We start from the raw sequence: 23,015 nt of genomic DNA on the forward strand, positions 1-23,015 counted from the left end.
GTTTTCAAAGACTTGCGCTTGTCATGCATGTACCTCTACCCCCTAAGCATTCTGAACTCCCAAATGAAGCCTTACGTCGTGGTGGGGTGCCAGGCCCTCCGATTTCCTTGTGTACCTGTGGGCATGTGGTGGGTGTGGAGGGACTCAGCAACCGCAGTTCTCCAGGAGCTTATGGACTAGAGTTGTTCCCCTTACATAGTCCTGGAGTCAGGTTGGAGTCAAAACGCCCTGTTTTGATGGTGGCAAATGGGCAGACCTGAGCTTAGGGACTGGCCAGTGCAGAAGTCCAGATGATGTATCTCATCAATGATATACTTACAGACGCTGACATTCACAGGGTGCAGGAGGAAGGCCACTCCAGGCTCATCTGCAAAGAAAGTGAGTGGACCTGGCACCAGGTTAATTGTTTATCTAGACCCAGCAATGGGATGATGAATACCAAAAAAAAAGTACATCAGTGGGGGCCGAGCTGGTGAAGCTCTGTGGAGCGTGTGTGTGCGCACGTGTGTGCATGTGCTGTCTTGGTGCGGGTCAGGCAGGGCATCAGAGCCAGCTGTACCCTGGGAAGTGAAGGTTCCACTCTCCCAGCAGTGTCTGCAGCCAGCAGGCACTCTACCAGGCACTGGCCCCTCGTATGTGACACAGGAAGTGTTGTTCATGGTAGAGAGTTGAAGCTTTTTCTTATCACGTAAGAGCTTTTCAAACTGTTTTTAAAAATAAATGAATGCAGCCATCCACCCGTATGCGTGTAAGCCAGAGTCGCCTCTGCCGTGATAACTCAGTCTGTTGACCAGAGTGCAGGCCGCTGGCGTCCGTTTGGTCAGCTCCAGCTAAATGAAACGCGCTTCCCTGCCTTCCAGCTTGGAGGGCCTCTGGTGCACATTTGAACGGGTTTGGGTTTCTTGGGAGACCTCTGAATCCGTCCCACACGGAGATGCTGGCCAGGGGAGTGACGCTCAGCAGGGCCGTCTCCTGGCCACTTGCCCTGTTCATCCTCAGGCCTTGCTTCCTCAGCAGCGGGCAGCCCCGATCGTGGAAATACAGACCGTCTTCACTTCACGTTTTTCTCTGTTCCCTCCCAGACCCTCGAGGGAATCACACAGCATTATATTTGGGCTGTGCTCTGGGAGCTTGGCCTTTGGAGCTGTAGGTGCGTGTGCTTGTGCCTGCTGATTATGCTAGGAGGTGGCCCGCATCCAGGGCCCTGGGCCTCTCTCCTCGGTGTCCGAGGGACCCTTAGGAAGGAGGAAATCATTCTGGACCAGGCCTACTGCCATGGCTCAGACTCCTCAAGAGAGACTCACTCGCTTTTCCTCTGGCTCTCTTTCTTGGCTTCCATGTTTCTTTGGCTGGAAACAGAAAGAAAGGAAAAGTAATGAGGGGAAGCCCTTCGTTGGGTGACACCAGTGTGGATCCTCCCAGCCCAGCCCAGAGCAGGCTCCTCTGCCTCTCTCCGCACTTCCTGCCTCTCCGGTCCCATCCCTCAGTGATGGCGCCCAGCATGCCCTTACCCTTGGCCCCACACCTGGCCTTTCAGCCATCTGCCCTGTTCTTTCTCCCAGTCTGCCTCTCCTCACCAGGCCCTCATGCTCCTGACCTTGTCGGACTCCTGTGCTGTGGCCTCCATCTCTCCTCTTTACTACGTGCAGCCCCCCGGGAGGTGGATGCTGTTGGAGGGCATAGTGATGTTCAGACCCCCAAAAAAAAATCTTCAGGAAAAAACCAGGCAGGATTTTTGACATCTCCTGAGGGTCATTCAGCCCTGACCCCGCCTTGTGGTGGTTTTCAGGTCCCTGTGCTGCAATTGGGCCATTCAGTGTCTGAGAGTGCAGCATTTTATGTCTGTCCTGAGGCCCAACAGATGATACTAATCTCACACCTTCCGGTCCCTGGAGGGTCCCGCATAGTCCCCAGGTTAAATGGAGCAAGATATGAAAGCCAGGGCTTGAGCTGCAAGTGGCCATGTCCACCTACCCCTCCCTTTACAGGCCTCCCCTGAGGCAGGGAGACCAAGTGTGTGGTAATGTGGACACAACACACATCCACGTCTCTTCCTGTCGCCATGGTCCTTTCAGGAAGCCTATGTCTATAGATGAAAAGAGGATGCAGAATAAGTTGCCGGGGGTGGAAAGACGCCCCAGTGATTCCTATACACCTTTGACCCTCCCTCCACTCCGCTTTCCCCTGTATTACTCACAGGCTACATGGAGATGACTGATTGGGGGCAGGGAGCTGTGGGTGGAGGCCGGCTTGGGACTTGTGTGCAGCAGAGGTAGGAGAAGACACGTGATCGTCCAGCGCTTCCAGAGGCACCCTGACCTCCCTGAGATCATCGCCCCCTTTCCCAGAAACTCTTCTTGCAGCAGACAGAGCTTGGCTTTGTGGGGGGCTTTGACTGGCCTGGATCCTTCTTCTTGTCTCTCCCCCCCTCCTGTTCTGGCTCCTCCTGCTCCCTACCTCCTATTCTGCCCCAGAGCAGTGGAGCCTGGCAGGTGTTTGGAATGCAAGACAGGAACTCAGAAGCTGAAGATGGAGAACTAGCAAGACCGCAGTTAGTTCCTTGAAAAGCCGCCGAGTAGATGGGGCATCCTAGCTCTGGTCCACTCTGCTGGCCCAGTGTGCCCAAGGAGATCTCGTGTGTTCTAGTGTGGTGGACATTACGCTTCGTGTGGAAGTAGCGGCTGCGTATGATTCGGGCTGTGCGCTTATTAGTGTTGGGATCTTTCCTCCCAACACCAGAGACTGCGGCAGCGGAAGTCAGATGGCCGCTTCCTGCAGCTTCCTGGCTCTGGAGGGAAACCGTTGGGGTAGGGGAACATAGTTCTGGCAAATGCTCTCTGCTCTTTCCGGCCTGCTGTAGTTCTCCTAGATGTCAATTAAGTCAAAGCCAAATAAATGACCACAGGCAAATCCCTTAAATTGGGAGTGATTTTCTTTTTTTCAAGCTGGAGAAATGGATGCATTTTGTAAGCTGTTGTAAGTGCTGCGTAGGGTGATGCAGTTCAAGTGCTTGTGAGGGTCGTTCGCTGTGTCCAGTCCTTGGAGTTGGGCCCCAGCTGTCTTCTTAGGCTGCACACCTCCTGCTGTCACTGTCACCCGTAGTGTTTCTCTCAGATGCCGGTGGTGCACCTGAGAGGAACTTGGAGGGATGTTTTGGAGTCTTGGGAGTTGTCAGTCCTGACCGGAAACATTGAGGGAGGACAGAGCCCCCCTCATAGAGGGGGAAGACCCGAAATATGCAAGAGGGGCAAGCTTCCCCAGGGCTTTGTTTTATAAGTAGGATTTCTCAGCTGCAGAGTCTCCAGGCAGGGGGAGGACACCTTTAACCACTCCCTGTAATCTCTGAACTTTAGGTCAGGGTTCACGCTTTTTTTGGGGGTGGGGTGGGGATGCTCAAGACTAGTGCTCTACTACTTGAGCCAGAGCTCCGCTTCTGGCCTTTTGGTGATTGGTTGGCATTAAGAGTGTCACAGGCTTTCTAACCCTGGCTGGCTTCAAACTGCAATCTTCAGATCTCAGCCTCCTGAGTAGCCAAGTGCTTGCTCCCTCCCTTCTCTTCCAACCTTGTGTTAAAGCTGAGCCGGTAAGGGGCAGACAGACTCCTCTTTCCCAGGCTGGCGTTAGCATTCCACTTTGCCACTTCCCCTCTTGCCCTTGTTGGGAGTCAGAGACCTGGGAAACGATTTAAAAACTTTAAGCGTAGATGGAAAAAACTTATTAGTGAAAATGAAAGGCAAGCATGTGCTACAAAGGTATGTCGTTTTGGAATTTTTTCTCTTTCCCCTGATCCTGATCAGATCTGAGACGTCTTTGTGGAGACAGCCCTGTGTAGAGGGTGTTCGGCAGCTACCTGAACTGGCGTAGCGCAGACCCCGCCCCTCAGAAGCAGAGGACATGCGCTGTTGCTGTCAGCTACTGAGCTCTGACTGTGTGCTGAACTCTGTTGTTCCCATTTATAGACGAGGAAACTGGAGTCTGTGAGGTGAGTCATGTTTAGAGGCCATGAAGTAGTGAATCTGGTTTATTTAGAACCACTTCTATGTGGTGCTCAGACCAACCTTCTAAAACATGCCCTCCTCCCAATGCATCCAGCTACTGCCTTGCCCTGTTTTTGAATGTATCTATTGCTTTAAGCCTCTGGTTACAGTTACAAGATGTACTTTTTGAAAGTACACATGAACTAAATCTGACAGCCTGTGGACAGCAGGAAGGCGTCTGTGGAGGACGCATGCTGGACCGGGGCCTTGGGGCGCGATGCGTGCTGGGCTGCTCCCAAACAGGCCTTACTGTGTCCGGCAGCAGAGCCCTCCTTCCCTCTCATCTCCATGCGGCGTTCGGAAAAAAACTCCGCTATCTCACGTCTCCTTTCCCTTGTTTATGTTACTGAAATGAAGTTCAGATGGCTTGAGCCTGTTTCCTGGGGAAATCAGCCTGGCCTACGATTCCATTGTCTTCTGGGATGGGGATGATGTGGAAGATTGACCTCCTCCCAGCACACAGTCCCTTCTCCGCGCCTGTGCTCTGCCTCCTGCATCCCTGGAGGCCGGTGCTCAGGGCTCCTGTGACTCTGCCACTCTGGGCCCGTGGCCCTTCCTGGTGACTGGTGCATCTGGAATGACGGCCCCTCCTCTGTTGGCAGTCCTTCTCCCTAGATAGTCCACTTCCTTCCTGTATGGCCTCTTGGCTCTTCTGTCAGACTGAGGGGCAGAGCTGGGGGGGAGGGGGAGTGCAGCTGCTCCCTGGCCGTTCCCCTTGCGGTAGGGCAGGGCGTCGAGGCGGCCTGCGGGGAGCGGCTTTTCCTTTTCCTTTTCCACTCCCCACAGCTCCCAGACACTTTCCTTCCCACTTAGTACAAATTAGGATGCAAAGCATCTTGACAGAGCCGGAATTCACTGTCATCTGCTTCCACTTCTCTAAACAGTAATTAAGGCAAAGCCCACGTTATGTCTGGATGTTCCCGTCAGCGCCTGTGGCGATGGTGCACCCCGGTGGCTGGCTCCGGAGCCTGGCGAGCCAGCGGGCTGTCCTTTTACTGGACAGGCCGTGTGGGGTGCTGGGGGCTGCGTGTCTTCTTTCTGCTGGGCACGTGCTCATCCTGGGGGCACTGTCCACTTCCAAAGAGAACCACAGGAAGGCCAACAGCTTGCGTGGTGATTCTCCTAGCTTGGGCGTTGGGGTTCTTTTCCATTTTGTTTCATTTGAAAGTATTGCTGAGAAGAAATTCTGTGCAGAACCAAAGCTGTTGGTGGGAGAGGAGGAAGGTGTGTGGCAGCACCCGGGGCTGGAGGGTGAAGATGAGACCCTGTGCCCTCTTCAGAGAGCCGGGATGAGGCTCGTGCCGCGTGCTTGCTGCCCAGCAGTACCGCTGCCTCTCCCCCGGCTCCTTCATTTGCTGATGTGTCCTGACCTGGCACTGTGTGGGTTCGTGTTTCATGAATTCTCAGCTGGGGGGCCATCATGGCCAGGAAGCTCGAGGGCCAGTGCTCTGCCCCGCAGATGGGGTTAGCCGTCCGTCCCTCCTCATCCCAGGGAGCTGTTTCCGTTTTTTTTCACCTACTTATCTTTGAACAGATATATGAATATATCTTGCGGTAAGTTTTTCAAATCAGGCCCAACCCGGAGTCTTCCGGCCCTGTCCTCACGCCTCTGCTCAGAAGCCGCTGGAATCGCACTGCCTTGCAGAGGGTTCTCTGTGTGTCCATTTGTGGAAGTGTGCAGCTTTGAGTACTGTTTTTAGTGTCTCGTCTGTTCCTTTGACACAGTTTTATGCTCAGAGCTAAGCAAGTCTCCAGCGCCCTGCCTGACGGGAGGCCGATAGGAAAGTGGGAGGGGAAGGAAACCGTGGGATGCTCAGGGACTTTCCAGTTTCCTTTAAAAATTTCAAGACTGTCTGGGCACTGGTGGCTCACGCCTGTAATCCTAGCTACTCAGGAGGCTGAGATACGAAGATCGTGGCTCAAAGTCAGCTCAGACAGGAAAGTCTGTGAGACCCTTCTATGAACTACCAGAAAACCAGAAGTGGCGCTGTGACTCAATTGGTGGTAGAATGCTCGCCTTGAGCTAAAGAGCTGAGGGACAGCGCCCAGGCCCAGAGTTCAAGCTCCGTGACCACCAAAAATAAACAAACAAACAAACAAATAAAATTTCAATGTACTCATGTTAATCATAGTGTCAAAGTAGGGAAACAAAATTCTTGAACATTTCCCAGGACAACATGATTATTTTCTTGTATCTTTATGTACATCTAGTTTATATGTCTGTCCTCCCCTTTATAACAACACATTTAAAAAAAAAATTCAGCTTTTGCTTTTGATTTGTATGTGTGTGGATTGGTTTATAATGAAACTTGTATTTAATGAGATGGAAGGCTTTCTGTTCTTTTTGAGATAGTGTCTCATTGGGCAGCCTCGGCTGGCTTCGACGTCTCCATCCTCCTGCTTCAGCCTCCTGAGTGCTGGGTTCTAAGATGGAAATGACTCTTACAGGCTGCATTTGCCTCTTTTGCAGAGATACAGTTGCTTGCTTTTTGTTCCTGTGCATGGTACGTGAGGGGCTTGGCCAGCTGTATACGTGGGGCCTGGGCGCGGATGTCAGGGTGCAGCCTGGGCTCCTGCCTCATGCTTGGCCAGCAGGTTGGCAGGGTAGGCCCCCGTGGTGGAGGCCACGGCACCCCGAGGGCATGCTTGCTCCCACCCCCGCCGGGGAACACCAGATCCATGTCAGGAAACGCGTGGGAGAAAAACGAAAGGCGTGTCCTCTCTGTTTGCCTGCCTCAGAAGTCACCTACTTAAAGGTCACCTTAGGTGGTTCAGGAAGATGGGTGAGAATGCCTGGAACCATCTGCAGCATTGTTGGGAAGCAGCTGCTGCTCAGGAGAAAAGCCCCGGATGGGAATCATCCAGCCAGGCTCTGCGTTTGCCTGCTCCCAGCTTCTCTCTGATGATCTAGGATGGGACAAGAAGGTCCCTGGGCTCTCTGTCCATGCCCTCCCTGTGTATGAACAAACGCACATGAATAAATACCCTGAACATTCACTTTTGTTATGGCAACATTTCCTGGCTCTTTCTCCAAACTTATTTTTAACTCACCTCCATCCCTCCAGCTTTAAATTAGCTTTTATTCTTGTTTGTGTACCTCATCATATATGAATACACATTTTAGGTCTGTCTGTCTGTGCATGTATTTATTTGTGGTACCGAGAATGGAACCCAGAACCTTGTGAATGCTGTGCACATGCTCTACCTCTGAGCTACACCTCAGCCCGTGTATAATTTGAGGAGAGATGCTAAAGTGAGCCCTTTCCACCATTACCTGGTGTCCTGGTCACTTGATTCCCTCCGGACAGAGTCCTCCGTGGTGCCCTCCCGCCGACCGTGCAGCCTCTTTCCTGCTCTCACTACGCGTAGGTCTGCCAGCAATATATGTGCAACCCCAAGCCAACAGTGCAAGCCGATCTTGCCAGCTTTTGAAGTTTTATAGTAAATACTGAATGTATTCTGCTTTTAAAGATTTCATCAAGTTCATTTGTGTTCTGTGTAAGGAAAGGTTTTTCTTTCCATCTCCGTGTTGCTCCATTGTTGGAACACATAGCCATTTATCCATTTTAACCCTGCCCAGTTTTGGTTGTTTTGAGGAGCTGTGAGTGTCCCTGTGTGTAACTTCTGTTCTAGTAGACAATAACGTTGTAGGTCGTCCTCGGCCACGCCTCTTTACCTGGTGTGAGTCTGTGTGGGATCCTAATTCTCAGTGACACAGGCCTCACTTTATTCCCCGAAGGAGGCTGGCCCATTATTACTTTGGCTTTCCACTAGGCCCCGCGGGCTGCCATGCAATTCTGTACTTCCCAAAAGGCTTCTGGAAATGTTTGCCGCTGTCATTAACACTCATACTCTCTGCAGAGTTAAGTGTGGGATGAGACGGAGCTGCCATCTCCTATTTGCATGACTGTGTCCTGGCAGAACTGCCTCGGGGCACAGAGCTGGGTGTGTGTGTGTTACGTGTGGGTTCTTGTTTTCTCTACTGTCTTTCAAAACTTTCCTTTCCCCTTAGGTGCACCCTTCAGAAATGGAGCAAGGGCGGATGCGACGGGAAAGGAGGGTCCCGAGAGGTGGAGAGGCCAACTCAAGGCCGGGGTCTCCTGTCTTCCCAGGGCCAGCATGTTGGGGGTCCCAGGAAGGAAGTCAGTGTCTTTCCACCCAGGGTCTGGGGATCAACTGCCCTGCTTTGCCATGGCTCCAAGTCGGGGACCAGGGGACCAGGGCAGGCCAGGCCAGGCAGGTCGCATGGGTCCTACAGGCCAAATCAGCAAATGTCCTAGTGGACATTATAGTGGCTGTGAACCCATGAGCAAAGATGAGGCTACTACCACAGTCTAGGAAAAGCATGAATTTCCACAAATACCTGTTAATGAAATTTGAAATAGTTACAGTTACGGAGTACAGTTTCTGGGCTATAGGTCTACTAACAGGAACCCTGGAATTCCTTTTTTTTTGGGGGGGGGTAATGTTTCGCTTCACTGGTCTCAAAGTGAGCCTTCCTGCTCAGGCACCTGCACATCAGGTAGACCACTCAGCATCTCATCTGCCTGAGGAAACGCCCGGCTTATGGCCACACGAGTCAGCTGCGGGCTGGCTCTGACCTGTGGCCCCTGAGCCAGGCCAGCTCCTCAGACACGCCATGCACCTCGCCCGGCCACCCAGCCTGCCGCGGTGACCTAGGTTCCTCCGTGCCAGGGTGGAGGCACCTGCGGGGCCCCGTGAGGCCCCGGAGGAAGCAGGCTGACCCAGCCTGGGGCCTGCACGCCGAGGAGGCGGTGACGCTGCGCCTGAGCCCACAGGGCGGCGAGCGCGAGACCCGCGTGCAGAGGAGGCTGACGGAGCCTAAGGGGGTGCCCTGTTCTAGAACCTCTGGGACAGGATGGCCTGTAGCAGGACAGCCGGGAAGGCAGCAAGGCTGCGGGACTGAATTTTCAATGGTTTTTTATTTTCGCTTTGGCTGGAACATCCCTCTGCCGCTGTGGTGGGCATGTGAGGGCGCAGGTGTGGACAGAGGGGAGGGACCCTCGGAGTGGGGGGCTCACCATCACCTGTGCCGCGTACCATCCCGCCCGCTCCCTGTCCCCTCCCCGCGCACTGTTTCCACTGTGTTCCTTGGGCCTGCTTCAGACACATTCCCGCAGTCTTGTTTCGGTAATAAATTTGCCCCATAAAACTTGTTTTATATAAACTAAAGGTCAGCTTGAGTCAGTCCGTGGGTTAATGAGGATTGGCCAGACACCAGCTGTTGGGCCCACCTGCCTAGGTCCTCATTGTCCATGCAGTGTAGGTGTTTGTAGTTCTTGCACGTGTTCAGGTGCAGAGCTCAGTCTTTTCCTCCCCCCTCCCCCCCCCCAAGCTTGAGCAGATGCCGAGGGGGAGTGGGAGGTGAATGCTTAATCGGGTCAGAAATCTCAGCCGAATCTCAGCCAAGTTGGCTGACTCCTTTGACTTTCAGAGACTTCTAAAAGCCTTGTTATTTTTGTTGCTTTAGGATTCCAGTGCTGCTTTATAAATAACTAGTGGACACAGGACTTTTGATATTGCCCAGTCTTAATCACTCCCGCTTCTCCTGACCAAGTTTAATCTCCTTTATCTATAAATACGCACCACAGTGAGGGCGTGATTCTCACTGGGCAGGGAATTGCTTTTCCCTCTTGTGGTTTTAATTAAATTTACCTCTGTGGCCTAGCCCACTTTGCTTCAGTCTCTACTTAACAGACAGAAGAGCAGCAGTGTGTGTTTATCCTCTTGTTCTTGGAACACTGGAAGCAGGGCTTACGCTTCAGTAACAGGCCGAATCCCATGTGGCAGTGTGAGGTTTTTGGTTTTTTTTTCTTCTTTTATGGGGACTTGAATTCAGGAATGGTGTTCCACCACTTGAGCCACACCCCCAGCCCTTTTGCTTTAGTTATATTGAGATAGGCTTTTGCATTTCTACCTGTGATGGCCTATTCTGCGATCCTCCTGTTTATGCCTCCCCCCATCACTGGGATAGCAGGTGTACACCGCTCAGCCCAGCTTTTTATTGGTTGAGATGGGATCTCACTAACTTTTTGCCTAGGCTAGCCTTCATCTTCCATTCTCTCAATCTTAGCTTCCTAAGTAGCTGGGATCACAGGCATGAGCCACTTCACTCAGCCAGCAGTGTATTTTACCAGACTTCTGGGCCAAATGTGATTGAATCCTATCCATGCTGAAGGAGGACTTTTTTTTTTTTTTTTGGTCAGTCCTGGGGCCTGAGCTCTGGGCCTGGGCTCTGTCCCTCAGCATTTCAGCTCAAGGCCAGCACTCTACTACTTAAGCCACAGCGCCACATCCGGCTTTTTCTGTTTCTGTGGTGTTGAAGAATTGAACCCAGGGCCTCAAGCATGCAAGGCAAGCACTCTACCACCAAGCCACCTTCCCAGCCGAAGGAGGACATTTGTCAGAGGTCAGCGGGTCAGAGTGCTCCCCCTACCCCACTGCCTCTGAGCAAGAGTGATCTGGACTTGGACACATGCAGGTGCCCTGTCACCTGTGGAAGGCCAGAGAGCCAGGCTCTGGTGGAGAGGGACAAGCCCATCTCCAGGCTGATTTTCCAGGAGAAAGATTCCCAGCACTGAGCCCCCACTGGCTTTATTTTGTGTGTGTGGCCAGTTCTGGGACTTGAACTCAGGGCCTAGCACTGTATCTGATCTTTTTTTTTTTTTTTAAATTACTCAAGTCTAGTGCTTGAGCCATAGCTCTGCTTCTGTAGAATTCCCACAGAGCTCCTACATACACAAGCCCCCCAGGCCAGCATTCCTCAGTCCTCCCAGAGCCAGACATTTGTCACATCAGAACCCATGTCCACACGTTATTGTTCAGCAGAGTCCATGCTTAGGGTCCCTCGTGGTGTATGTTATGTGGGTTGTTATGTGTTATGTGGGTTTAGACAAATACACAACGGCATGATGAGAATTTCTCTTTGTCCTACAGCAGCTCTGTCAAATGTCTGGTGCCTTGTGATCATTTTCCCACTTAAAATTGTCAGCACCAGTCATGTCTGTCTTCATCTAATAAAATGGCATTGTTGCATTAGAACCAGCACTTACAATGCTGCTGTTGAAAGCTGACTCCGAGTAGTGTGGGAACGCTTGGAGTGCGGACTGCCCTGCCCCGAGGTGGCGTGCGCTGTTTCCTGGGACAGACAGGCCCCCGCAGTGTTTCAGGACGGGACCCACCATGGGTCGTCACTGTTGGCCAGGCCTGCAGCGCCAGACGCTGACGCACTGCTGTTCCCTGGCATATCCCCGGGGCTGGTGGCGCTCTCCCGGTTTACAAGCCTTGTCTCCCATCACAGCTAGGAGTGGACATGTTTTGTTCTTCCATGGTTTAATTCGGTTGCAAGAAAATGTCAGCCCTGTGTCTTTCTTGGAAGCAGAGCTGTGAATTCCAATGCTGAGGAGCCGAGCTATTGAACAAACACTGTTTGGGCCCCTACTCCACATTCTGTATAAAGTGCTGTGTACTGCTGTTGTTTAACTTGTGGTCTGTAAATATTTGCTGATGATTAAAATCTATCAATATATCAATGTAATTTTTCAACCTTGTGAAGTAGGCATTGTTACTTCTGGTTTCTGGAACAGAACATGTCGTCTAGCACAACTGACAAATATGTATTTGGGTCTCAACAAACTCAGAGTGGGTTCACCTCTACTAGCCCACCTGCATCTGTGTGCGGCAGGTCTAGCCCTGAGACTTGGTTGCCATCTGGGGACCGCTGGCCAGGGTGTCCTGTGTCTTTTGCATCGTTTCCCCTGTGGGGGATGGACTCGGATACTGGGCAGCACAGACACAGGAAGGACATGCTGGAGCCTTGCTGGAACTCTGAGAGCACAGAGACCTCATGGTAGGAGCGGCCTGTCCACTGCTGCAGGCCGTGTCCCGCAGTTGACGTGGGCAGGGGGCAGGTCACATGCGTCCAGTGGGACACATATCAGAAGAGTTGTTTTCCAGTAATCACCAGCGCTGCTGCTCCGTGCTGTTCAGCAGGCTGGTTCTCCACACCGTGCTGGGATTTGTCCATGGGAAGAGCCCCAGGGGCTTAGGGGTCCAGCGGGGGCCTCCATGAGCTTTCACGGGGCAGCTGTGCGCTGGTAATTGTGGTTTATAGGTAAACCTATTTTTTTTTCTTTTTCCTCCTTTCTTGCGGATCAAACCTGGGGCCTTGCCTTGTGCAAGTGGTCTACCAGTTTTTAATTCCCATATTCTCTGTATTTTAGGCTTTGGATGTGGACCGGATGGTTCTTTACAAAATGAAGAAATCCGTGAAAGCAATAAACATCTCTGGGCTGGGTGAGTATGCACTCCTTCCCAGTGTGTGTGTAAAAGCAAAGCATTTCCTGAAGTCCTGCTCACCGTGCTCCTCCTGAGCACACAGCTGCGGGCTCTCCAGTCTGCAGAAGCATGTTTTGTTTGCCTGTCTGATTCAGGGACAAGCCTCTATCCTCTTTCTTTTCCCTGTCTTGTCTTCACAGCCTGTCTTGTGAGGCTGGCTGATGAGACCCCAAGATCCTTCTGCCTCTGTTGTTTTCATTCAGAAACAAGAAGGTGGCCACCTTGGCAGATTAGAAGTTAGGGGGAATCTCAGAGATGTTGAAACAGATGATGGACTGTAAATGGCTCACGCCTGTAATCTTAGCTACTCAGGAGGCTGAGATCTGAGGATTGCAGTTCAAAGCCAGCCTGGGCAGGAAAGTCTGTGAGATTCTTATCTCCAATTCACTACCAGAAAACCAGAAGTGGCGCTATGACTCAAGTGGTAGAGCACTCGCCTTGAGCTGAAGAGCTCAGGGACAGTGCCCAGGCACAGAGTTCAAGCCCCATGACCAACCAAAAAAAAAAAAAAAAAGGTGAGCTCCTGGGAGAGTGCCCCACTAAGTGTAGGGTGAGATTGCAGCGTTTAGTCCCTTTGTGTATACCAGGACGCCTTCATCCTGCAGCATCTCCTTTTAATCAGATGGCAGAACAGGAGATGGCTTAGGTGATGGTGCAGAGCCCCAGGAATTCACATCCCATGAAGCCCCACTCACAGTAGCATGAGCACAAGCTCCAGTAGCCGCTCTTGACTGCAGAGCGCTGTGCGGGCCATGGCAGGAGTCTAGTGGATGGTCTCCACTCAGAGGGGACACTGTAGTAAACATTGCCAGGTGTATTTAGTGTCAGATTTCCAAGAGATACACAGGAACTCTGTGGACAGCTACAAAATGCTGTTGACTGACATTAAAGACAGTCTAAATGAGAAATGTATGATGTGCATGGGTTTGAGCACCTGCTTCACCCTGGTCCTAATCAAGCTGTATGGAAGGATGGAAGATGGTCTTCTGCTTCTGGTAGATTCCTGTGTTGGGTGAGAGGGACGGAGGAATAATGGTAGGTTATTGTTGTTTTTTCTTTTTACACTTACTGTGTACTTTGTGCTTCCCATGCATTATGCTAATCTTGATAACAGACTACTTTTGTTAGACAAAGGAGGGATTTGCGTATAGGAGAGATGAGGGTGTTATCAAGAAATTCAAAGTTCCACGATGCTGGCTCAAGCTTGTTATGAAGCTACCAACTGCCTTCAGCCATCCTGACTTCAAGAAATCCCTAAATAGGATGCTCAGTTTTTTTGCTGACAAACAGTAGACTCCACAAAGTATCTTGGGTGTGTCCGTTGTGGGGCCTGAACTCTGGGCCTGGGCGCTGTCCCTCAGCTCTTCAGCTCCAGACTAACCCTCTACTACTTGAGCCATAGCACCACTTCCAGCCTTTTCTGCTTATGTGGTGCTGAGGAATCGAACCCAGGGCCTCATACATGCAAGACAAGCACTTACCACTGAGCTACCTTCCCAGCCCTGGGAGTATTTTTTTCTTATTTTTTTTTTTCACATAGTCTTTTTGAACTTGTAAGTTGAAAAATACTGTAGACAATACATAAGATTATTTTATAGTCTAATTAGAGTAAAGGTGATTTTTTTTTTTAGAGTAAAGGTGATTTTATGCTTACATGTTGACACCAGCAATGGGAAGGAAAGAATCTGCTTCTTGGGCAGCTGTTGTTCTATGACTGCTCTATCTGCCCAGGGACTTTGTGTGACTCCCCAGCCAGCCCGGCATGGCACACACACAGGGAAAGGTGTTGGAGGCCGGCCTTCCCATTGCTACAAACCTCATCTCCTCATCTGCTTCCCTGCAGGAGTTTCTTAAAATACAAACCAGCAGTACTGCCTTCTCTGCATAAGACATGGCAGTGTTCCTTTTTTGCCCACAAGGAAGTTCATAGAGGTGAATTCCATCCCGAGCTGGGAGGTAACGGACCCGAGCTCCTGGGTGCTTTAGAACTTTCAGGAAGTGGAGATGAAGCAGAAATACAAAGATTCCTCACCTATAGAACAATCAAATATCTTAGATATGATCTTGACTTTTCCAAAGATGGGTGTTTTTTAAATGGATTGCCTTCCCTGGTAGACTCAGGTTATTAATAATTAATAATATTAATTCCCACGAAGCAATCATTCTTAGGTCCACTTGCGCCTGTGTGTGGGTCTTGGAATGCCTTGAAGTTTCTCCATTGTGTACCACATTTTGTACCTCCTTCCCTGTACACGCTCCACCTACCTGTCAGTGAGGCCCAGGGAAATTGGGACGTTTGTTCAGAGTCACAAACTTGCAGACAACAGGGCGGGCGGGATGTGCCTGCGGCTCTGTGGGCATCTCGTCTGTGTCCTTGCTGAGAGGAGGCTGTGACCTTGCCACAGGAAGCTGGCAGTCCGTCCACCTGAACTTGGAGGGGGGTCTTCTATTTATGTCACCCTGCATCCATCCCTTACACCAGGCCAAACTCGAGTTATTATAAGGGCATGAGTCTGGATTTTTTTTTAAAGCTGGATTACTGAAATCTTTATTTCAGAACAAGTGCTGTCACCTGAGGAAACGCTATACTTTTCCTGTGATGGTGCTGACAGTGGCCACGGCATGTTTGCAGCTCTTCTTTAGAACTGCTTTTCATAGCACATTCTTTTGAATATATTTAGTAGAGGAGTCTAAGGACAGATTAAATTGTTGCAGAAATAAGTCAGCCACTTTGAACAGGGGCACAGGCTGCGGCTGCCATGCTTGGGTGGGTGCTTTTCAGCTAGACTGTGCTCAGGGTCTCCCAGTGTGGAGAGTGCTCAGTGTCCCCAGACAGCTGCTGTTCTGGGAGGAGCACTCACTGCACACATGATGGAAAGACCAGTGAGAATCCTGCCACCTCTGCCACACTTCGCCTTTGTGCCTCTTCCTATCCTATGTCACTTCCGGTCTCATCATCCTTAATTCCTTGAGCCTAACATGGTCCCAGTCTGACCCCTTCATCTGCCCGTGTGTGTGTGTGTGTGTGTGTGTGTGTGTGTGTGTGTGTGTGTGTATGCGTGCGTGCGTGCGTGCGTGTGCACATGCGCCAAGCTGGCTGCCCTCCTTGCTAGGGGAGCTAGTGGTGACTCTTATCTTTGTCTTCATAAACCCTACCCGGAGCTATAAACACTCCAGTCACCTGGGTGTGATCTGCCCAGCCTTCTCCTTCCTGCTCTGTCAAGTGGAGACTTGAACATGGTTAGTCTTACAAACATTTAAACTTGTGTTGTTGCTGTAACAAACCACTGTGCTGAGTGACTTAAAATGACACAAATTTACCTATTAGATTTTCTCATGAGAAGCATGAGAAAATATATGAATATATATATATATATATATATATATATGAATAACTAAAATCAGTGTTTTTCCAATAGCTCTAGAGGAAAGTCCATTTCAACTATTCCAGTTTCTACCTGCTACCTGCATTCATTCATTTATTCATTCATTTTCTCTCTCTCTTTCTTTGTCTTTCACTCGTCCTCTTTCTTTCTCTCTCCCTCTCTCTTTCCCTCCCTCCCTGCCTTCCTGCCTCACTTCCTCTTTTCTGCCTGCCTCCTGGGATTTGACTCAGGGACTTACAAGTCCTGCACCACCAGATCCATACTTCGAGGCTTTGTATTTACTTTAATTTTATTTCGGGTAGGGGCTCGTGTTTTCGCCTGGGTTGGCCTCAGGTGGAGATCCTCCTGCCTCCCATGTAGCTAGATGACAGGTAGAACCGCTACATCTGGCTTGTTGATTGAGATAGCCTTGAATCCCAGTCCTCCCGGCTCCAGTACCTGAGTTAGCATGGTACGTAGCTGAGAAAGTTGTTTTCTCACAATTTTGGAGGCTAGAAATCCCCAATTAGGGCACCATAATGGTTAGCTTGTGGGGAAGAAGAGGAAGCAAACTCTTTGGGGGATTCTCATAAGGGCACTAATCATGTCATGAGGGTCCACTCATCAAAACGTAATGATTCCCAGTAGTCCTATCTCATACATCACATTGAGGGTTTGAGCTTTAGTATTTAAGTTCAAGGAGACCATGTTTAGTCCCATAGCACCTTTTGATATAATGGAGCCCCCTCAAATGATCCAGGACAGTCTCCCCATCTCAGGTTCGTTGGTTAGCAACTTTAATTCCACGTGTGATCTCAGTTCCTTTTTGCCTGATAGCCTACTCTCACCAGGTTCCATGAATCAGGACCTAATCACTGTCTTGAGGGATGGACCGTTATTCTACCTACCTCACCTCTGAGCACTGCAGTTTTGAGGTTGAAGCAGATGAAATTAAAGGATCTCTAATAAATAAGTATTTAAGTTGCCTTACATTGTTCTGGTCTTTTGCCTTCTCTCCTTGATTATTGCAAGTCCATGAGGTTAAGGACCAATTTTAGGAGACTGTAGTTTGTGATAAAGAGCTCAGAGGTACTAAAATCCAAGAAACCTGTATTAAAAACTAGCAATGCCACTCAAAATCTATGATGTTAGGAGCCTTAGTTTTCTAACAGGTAAATAGATTATTAATACTGTCACAGTAGTAACGAGAATTACCTGAATTTAGATGTACTAATGACAGAGTACCAGATAAATACATTTAGATGAGCATGGCAGGTGTAAATACACCTTCTGTGTATTTGTTGAGTGTTTTGCACAGGGGTAGGCAAGTTTACTTAGATTATTACCATGTATCTGCAAGTACTTAGACTTTCCTCTTAGTATAGAGGAGTAAACTGATCATTTTCAATATAAACTGTGTTATGGCAGACCCTAGAGTCTACTGTTGGCTTTTCCGTGGTTGAGAGTTAAGCTGCTCTAGAGCAGCAGTTTACAAACTGTCCATTCACCTGTGTTCTTACAGCCTGTGAGCTGAGAATGAATTTTACTTTCCTCAGTAACATCAGTATTGCCTCTTAATCTGAAAAGCCTTAGGTAACTACTCTCTGGCTTTCTGGGGGGAAAATTTACTTACCCCGGCTTTTTTATAGCAGTGGTCCTGAAACCTCAGAGAGCAGCAAAATCTCCTGGGGGGGGGGGGATCTTTTTAAAACACAGTAGCTGGACACATGGAAGGTTTCTGGTTGGGTGGGTCTGGATAGAGCCTGAGTATTCGCTGATTAAGCATCTGGCAGAGGTGGAGCAAGTCTTTGAGATATCAGCTAGGATGCCTCTCCCACTTCAAGTGCTGCACTGGACCAAAAGGGTTTCTCTATGACCCAGTGTGTGCTCAGCCTGTGTTTCCTACACAGCGGCAGTAATTACATTTGCACTTGGTTGTTGGAGGATGGCAGCCTGCCAGGTGTGTTTTCTGCAGTGTCTTACGAATGGGTTTGTAGAAGCAGTTACTGTAATGATTTGTTGAGAAATTTTCTACAATTTTTTTTTTCACTCAGGGACTGCTGCTATCTCACCTCTTAAAAAAGAATCCCAGCTCGTAGTTACTTTAAAACTCTTCGTAGGCCAAGTTTCCCAAGCTTTGTCTCTACTTAAAGGTATGAGGTGTTTTTTACCCCCATCCTGGGAAGCTGAGGCTGAGATTTTTCTGTTTGTCTTATCTGTGGGTGGAAAAGTTCATCTCCATTTAGGAGGAAGCAACAAGGAAGTCTGATGTTCACTTCTGTAGCTCTCCACTGTGAGGGCTTGGTGGGGGTATTCTTACTGAATCTGATAGCCTCTGTCATCAGTCTGAAGGTCTTAGAGAAGTCGTCATGTGCTTGGAATGAAAAGCACAGGAAAATGCTGGTTTTCCCTCAAACCCTAACCATCTTCTACCAATAGAAGAAAATGAGAGTTCACAATTTTCTCTGTATATATTTTTTCCAGTCACTTGCTATGCTAATTAGAACATAGTATTAAAGCAAACTCAAATTTAATATATTTTTTATTTAGTTTTTGACTTGATGGGATTTAAATTCAGGATCTTGTGCTTGCTAGGCAGGTGTTCTGCTGCTGACTCACAACTCCAGCACATTTTTAATGCTTGTTTTTTTGAGATAGGGTCTCAGTTCCTGCCTGGGCTGATGCTTGGGGCAGTAATCCACCTTGTAGCTAGTGTGACAGGCCCACACCATCATGCTCAGCTATAGGTTGAGAGGGGTCTTGTGAACTTTGTGCCCAGACTGTGATCCTCTTGATTTTAGCCTTTCAAGTAATAGAATTATAGGTGTGAGTCACCAGTGCTCAGCCAGAGTTATGTTTCAATTATATTTTATTAGCAAATAGAGCAGATCAAAAGAAATATCATAGTTTAGGAAGTGAGATTTTACTATATATTAAGAAACCATGATTGTTCTACTTGTTACATAAGAAAATAAGTCAGTACTCGTTAGTGTTGGGCAAGAATACTGAAGCTGGTATTTTGCTATACTGTTATGGCATTGAAAACAGGAAGCAGGTTTTGGAAAGCAGTCAGTGCACATCAAGAAAATAAAAATCTCTAAATGGAAGAATTTCACACACAAAGATGTTCATTGTGTTGTAGTCTTGCTTATCACAGTGAGAAACTGAATTGGAGTCTAGCTACTTGGCACCACAATTATGGAGCCAAGTGAAGAAAACAACTTGTGAAGAAATTCTCAGGCAGTAGAATTCAGGATACAAAATAGAGGCGGTAACAAATGATGATAAAGAAGGTCTACTGTGTTGATATTCATCAACTTGATGGTAGAATAATGCTGGTGTTGATTTACAGAAACAACCTGGTACCCCTGGAGTACTTGTTATAGACCTTCTTGCACTGTACACTGTAAGTTTAGGTTCTGTCTGTCAATAGGTGAGTTATTAGGGGGACAGCATACTGGTATGCCCAGGTTGTATAGCAAGCAGGCGGAGATGCTGTGCTCACCTGTCTCCTGACCTTCAAATGCCTCTCCTTACCTGGTGCGGGGGCAGGATGTGACTGAGGACGCACAGTCAGTGATGTGTGTGTGTGGGCCTGCCTCATGATCCTTCTGGAAAAACTCCAGGTGTGATCCAGACCATGACACACGTGTTGAAGGTGAGTCACAGGTGACCTCAGGGATGTCTGACAGTCGTCATTCCATTGTTGAGTTGTCGTAGCAACTTGTTAAGAAGAACCTCAAAGTCTTAGAGCCAGCAGAACCTCACTGTAGGCGGGACCTCCGGAGGATCTGGAGAGTTTGGTTTGGGAGGGGCTGGGAAGCTCAGAGAGCTTTCTCTGCATCTTTGGAAGGTTCCAGGGATGGCCTCTGTCCTGAGGAAGTTAAAAGAGGAAGTTAAAAGATGGGTCTTGAAGATTATTGGCAGTGTTTCTAGTTCTGAGGCCCAGAGCATCTTGCTCACTCTCTGTTGGTTAACAACGGTGACTGAATAGAGACAAATGACCTGTGGAATCCCATCAGCGGTGATCAGCCTGTTAATCACCGAAGGACCTCGGGTCGGAAGGAAGTCTGAGCATTCCCTGGTAGGAAATTGAGGCCTACCTGGACCCAGCTTGTTTCACTTGGTACATTGGACCTACACAGGTTTATAAGCAGTACATGCTTCCTCAGGAGTGTATGCATAAACATAGATATCTAGAGCACCAGCCAATGAGTGAAGCCATAGCCTAGCTCAAGTCCTAATCTCAAAAAAAAAAAAAAAGATCATCCAGATCAGTCTTCTGATTTTTATTGGTGTTTCTCAGGGATACAAGATCACGGACAGGACCAAGCTGCCCCCAAGTGTCTGCGGCGTTCACAGGTAGATCCGGTCACACACTGATCTTAATGTCACACACTGGCCCATTGTGCAGTGGAGACCTCTGAACCTGTGTCCCCATCTCTGAAACCCTATAGAGATGTAGGCTCCATGGTGTGAGTGAGTGGTAGCTGTTGTAGGAGGTATGGAGAACTGGGCCTCCCAGGGCCACTGGACTGTTCCTGAGGGAACATGGCTTGGGAGGTGGGGAGTGGCAGTGTCTTACTAGGCCAGTCATATATGTACTGGGAATCAGATTTCTAGGTATGATGGGGCTGAAGTTTGAAAGCACCTCACAGTGGCAGAATGTACATTCTGCACCATGGCTGACCACGTTGCTTTGCCAACATGAACTCTTCGTTCGTGAAAGGACATGGAAGCAGTTGGACATTATTCCTAATTGTGGGTAGTCACATTCAGCGACAGTTGTATCCCCTCCCGGCTTTGAATGCCAGCTACCTGGGAAAGGCATTCTGACTGGTGTTGGAGTAGCCAGGATTCAGGCAGCCTGGATGAAGAGGAGTCCAGGGATGAGTCAGGTAGCTGGGAGCTAAGCTTCAGCGCATCTTGCTTTCCAGATCCCGCAGGAGGAAACTGCCAAGAAGTCTTTCTGCTTCTAGCTCTGGAGAGTTTACCCCTTGCTGTTTCTGTCTCCAGCACTTGGTGTGGTAATGGATCATTTTTGGTGTTTGTCTTGTGAAGTGGTTGGTTGGCAGGTTCTGGTCTTTATTCATCTGTATCCCTCCAAGGCCATCTCTCTTAGCTGCAGACGCCATGTCCCTGTAGAGCCTTTCAGCAGCTCTCTATTGCCTGGATGGAGCCCATCATCCAATCGTCAACTCTGTGGCTGCCTCTTCCCAGGCTCTAGCCACACTGAGCCAGGTGAATTGCCTGTGTGTCCTGTTCCTAGCCCTGGTGTCTTTGTGTTGAGTGGACTGGTTTCTGAGTCTCCCTCTCAGATGGAGTCTGGCTCCAGTGCACAGAGGCTCTGTTTTAGGAAGCTTTGTATTCACAGGAGCTTATTGCATAGTAGTTTCCAGCACACCTGGGTTTATTCCTCAGGATAATGGGCACTTGGTAAGTACAGAGTGGAAATAACAGCGAAGGCTGGTGTTTTCTCCATTTGGAGTCTATAATCTGAAGAGGCGGAAAGCACCAACTTTACAGAAATCAAGCCACAGGTCAGTCAGCTCTTCATCCTCTTATTGGCTTCCAGATGTACTCCTATGAGCAGTGGGATGTTAGAGAGCCGGCTGGGGTTGTGTTAAATTATTCACACTGACTTGCAGCCATCCCTGAAAGGAGGGATCATTGACCTTAAATAGAACCTGAGACAGAGTGCAGGGATCCCTGGCCAGCCAGCCCTCGCCTTGGCTTTGGGAACTGTTGCTGCCTGTGCTGGCCACAGGCAGTCTGTATGCACCCCAGAGCTACATCTGCAGGCATTGGTGGTTTCCCAAGGACTCGGGGCCAGCAGGAACTCTTAGGAAAGCCTTGATGGAAGTAGGTTTTTTGTTTTTTCTTTTTTTGGCAGTACTGGGGTTTGAACTTTGAGGCTGATTCTTTACTCGGCAGGTGCTATACCACTGAGCCATGCTTCTAGCCCTCTTTGTGCTGGTTGTTTTTGAGTGAGTCTTATTTTCTGCCCAGCTGCATGCCTGGATGGTGATCCACCTGTGCTAGGCTTCCCGCAGTAGCTGGGATGATAGGTATGTACCGCTATATCCAGACTCTTCTGTTAATGCAGTAGTCTCATGGACCTTTCGGCTTGGGGTTGACCTAGAACTATGAGCCTCCTGATTTCAGCCTTCAGGGAAGCTAGGATGACCAGAGCATATCACCACACTCAGCTATGGTTTCAGATGGGTTTAAGCTATTTGTCCTCCGATGTAGCCAGGATTATAGATGTGAGCTGTCTTTGCCCAATTTGGGGGCCTGTGCTGATTGTGCACCTGCAGCCTCTTTCCTCACCTGTGAAACACCTACCTCCAGAGACATAAAATAATGCCCAGACAGCGTGGCTCTGGATAGTGCACGCCACTACTTACCAAACATCGGATACAGCTTTGGGTTCTTGCTTTTTTTTTTTTTTTTAACCACCATTGTTCCTTTAGCATTTTGATGAGTTTTCCTTTGAGCCTCCGCTATGCATTTTCTTTTCTTTTCTTTTTTTTTTTGGGGGGGGGCGGGTCCGGTTGTGGGACCTGAACTTTGGGCCTGGGTACTATCCCTCAGCTCTTTAGCTCAAGGCTAGCACTCTACCACTTGAGCCACAGCGCCACTTCCGGCTTTTTTCTTTTTGCTTATGTGGTGCTGAGGAATCGAACCCAGGGCCTCATGCATGCAATGCAAGTGATCTACCACTGAGCCACCTTCCCAGCCCCCCGCTATGCATTTTCTGTTCTACAATGTTGACTAAATATCCAACTTTAAATTCAGCATTCTGTCTTCTATTCCTACATCTGCATTTTAAAAGCAGCCTCATCCTGCTGTATAGATACACTGTTCCTTAGCGACCTCCTCTCCTTGGGGCCTTTTCTATTGTCACTACAGATGGTCCTGTACCCACACACTTTGGTAACCTTGACTAAGGATAGATTACTGGAAGTGGCATCATTGAGTGGCCCAATTGTTTTTAGGACTTTTAATACAGGTTACTAGATTGTGAACTGGGAGGGTTTTTCAGCCGTTCATCTAGCATGCCTCAGGAAATAAAGTCTAAAAATGGCTCTCTCATGGGACAGAACAAGGAAAGAGAGATCCTAGTAAGCAATGAGATGATCTCAGGTTTTAGGACATTGTTCTCCTTCAGATTGGGAGCCACAGGTTAGATCTCAAACCAGTTGATATGCGGCTCTCACTGTGGCGTGGTCTCTGCAGAGCAGCCTTATGTAAA

At 49.2% G+C, this 23,015-nt stretch overlaps 1 protein-coding gene across 3 annotated transcripts in view; it reads left to right on the forward strand.

Moving 5' to 3' along the window:
- The window catches only part of LOC138811393 (arf-GAP with SH3 domain, ANK repeat and PH domain-containing protein 2), a 153,203-nt gene that overhangs the window by 41,032 nt on the left and 89,156 nt on the right, over positions 1-23,015 (forward strand). For all 3 annotated transcript variants that reach the window (XM_069999123.1, XM_069999124.1, XM_069999125.1), the window contains exon 2: positions 12,281-12,353. In XM_069999123.1, the coding sequence (XP_069855224.1) occupies positions 12,281-12,353 (73 nt within the window). The remainder of the gene's footprint in view (positions 1-12,280; positions 12,354-23,015) is intronic.

The sequence above is a fragment of the Dipodomys merriami genome, unplaced genomic scaffold (assembly GCF_024711535.1).
Source record: "Dipodomys merriami isolate MVZ:Mamm:240054 unplaced genomic scaffold, mDipMer1.0.p SCAF_524, whole genome shotgun sequence".
Classification (NCBI taxonomy): domain Eukaryota; kingdom Metazoa; phylum Chordata; class Mammalia; order Rodentia; family Heteromyidae; genus Dipodomys; species Dipodomys merriami.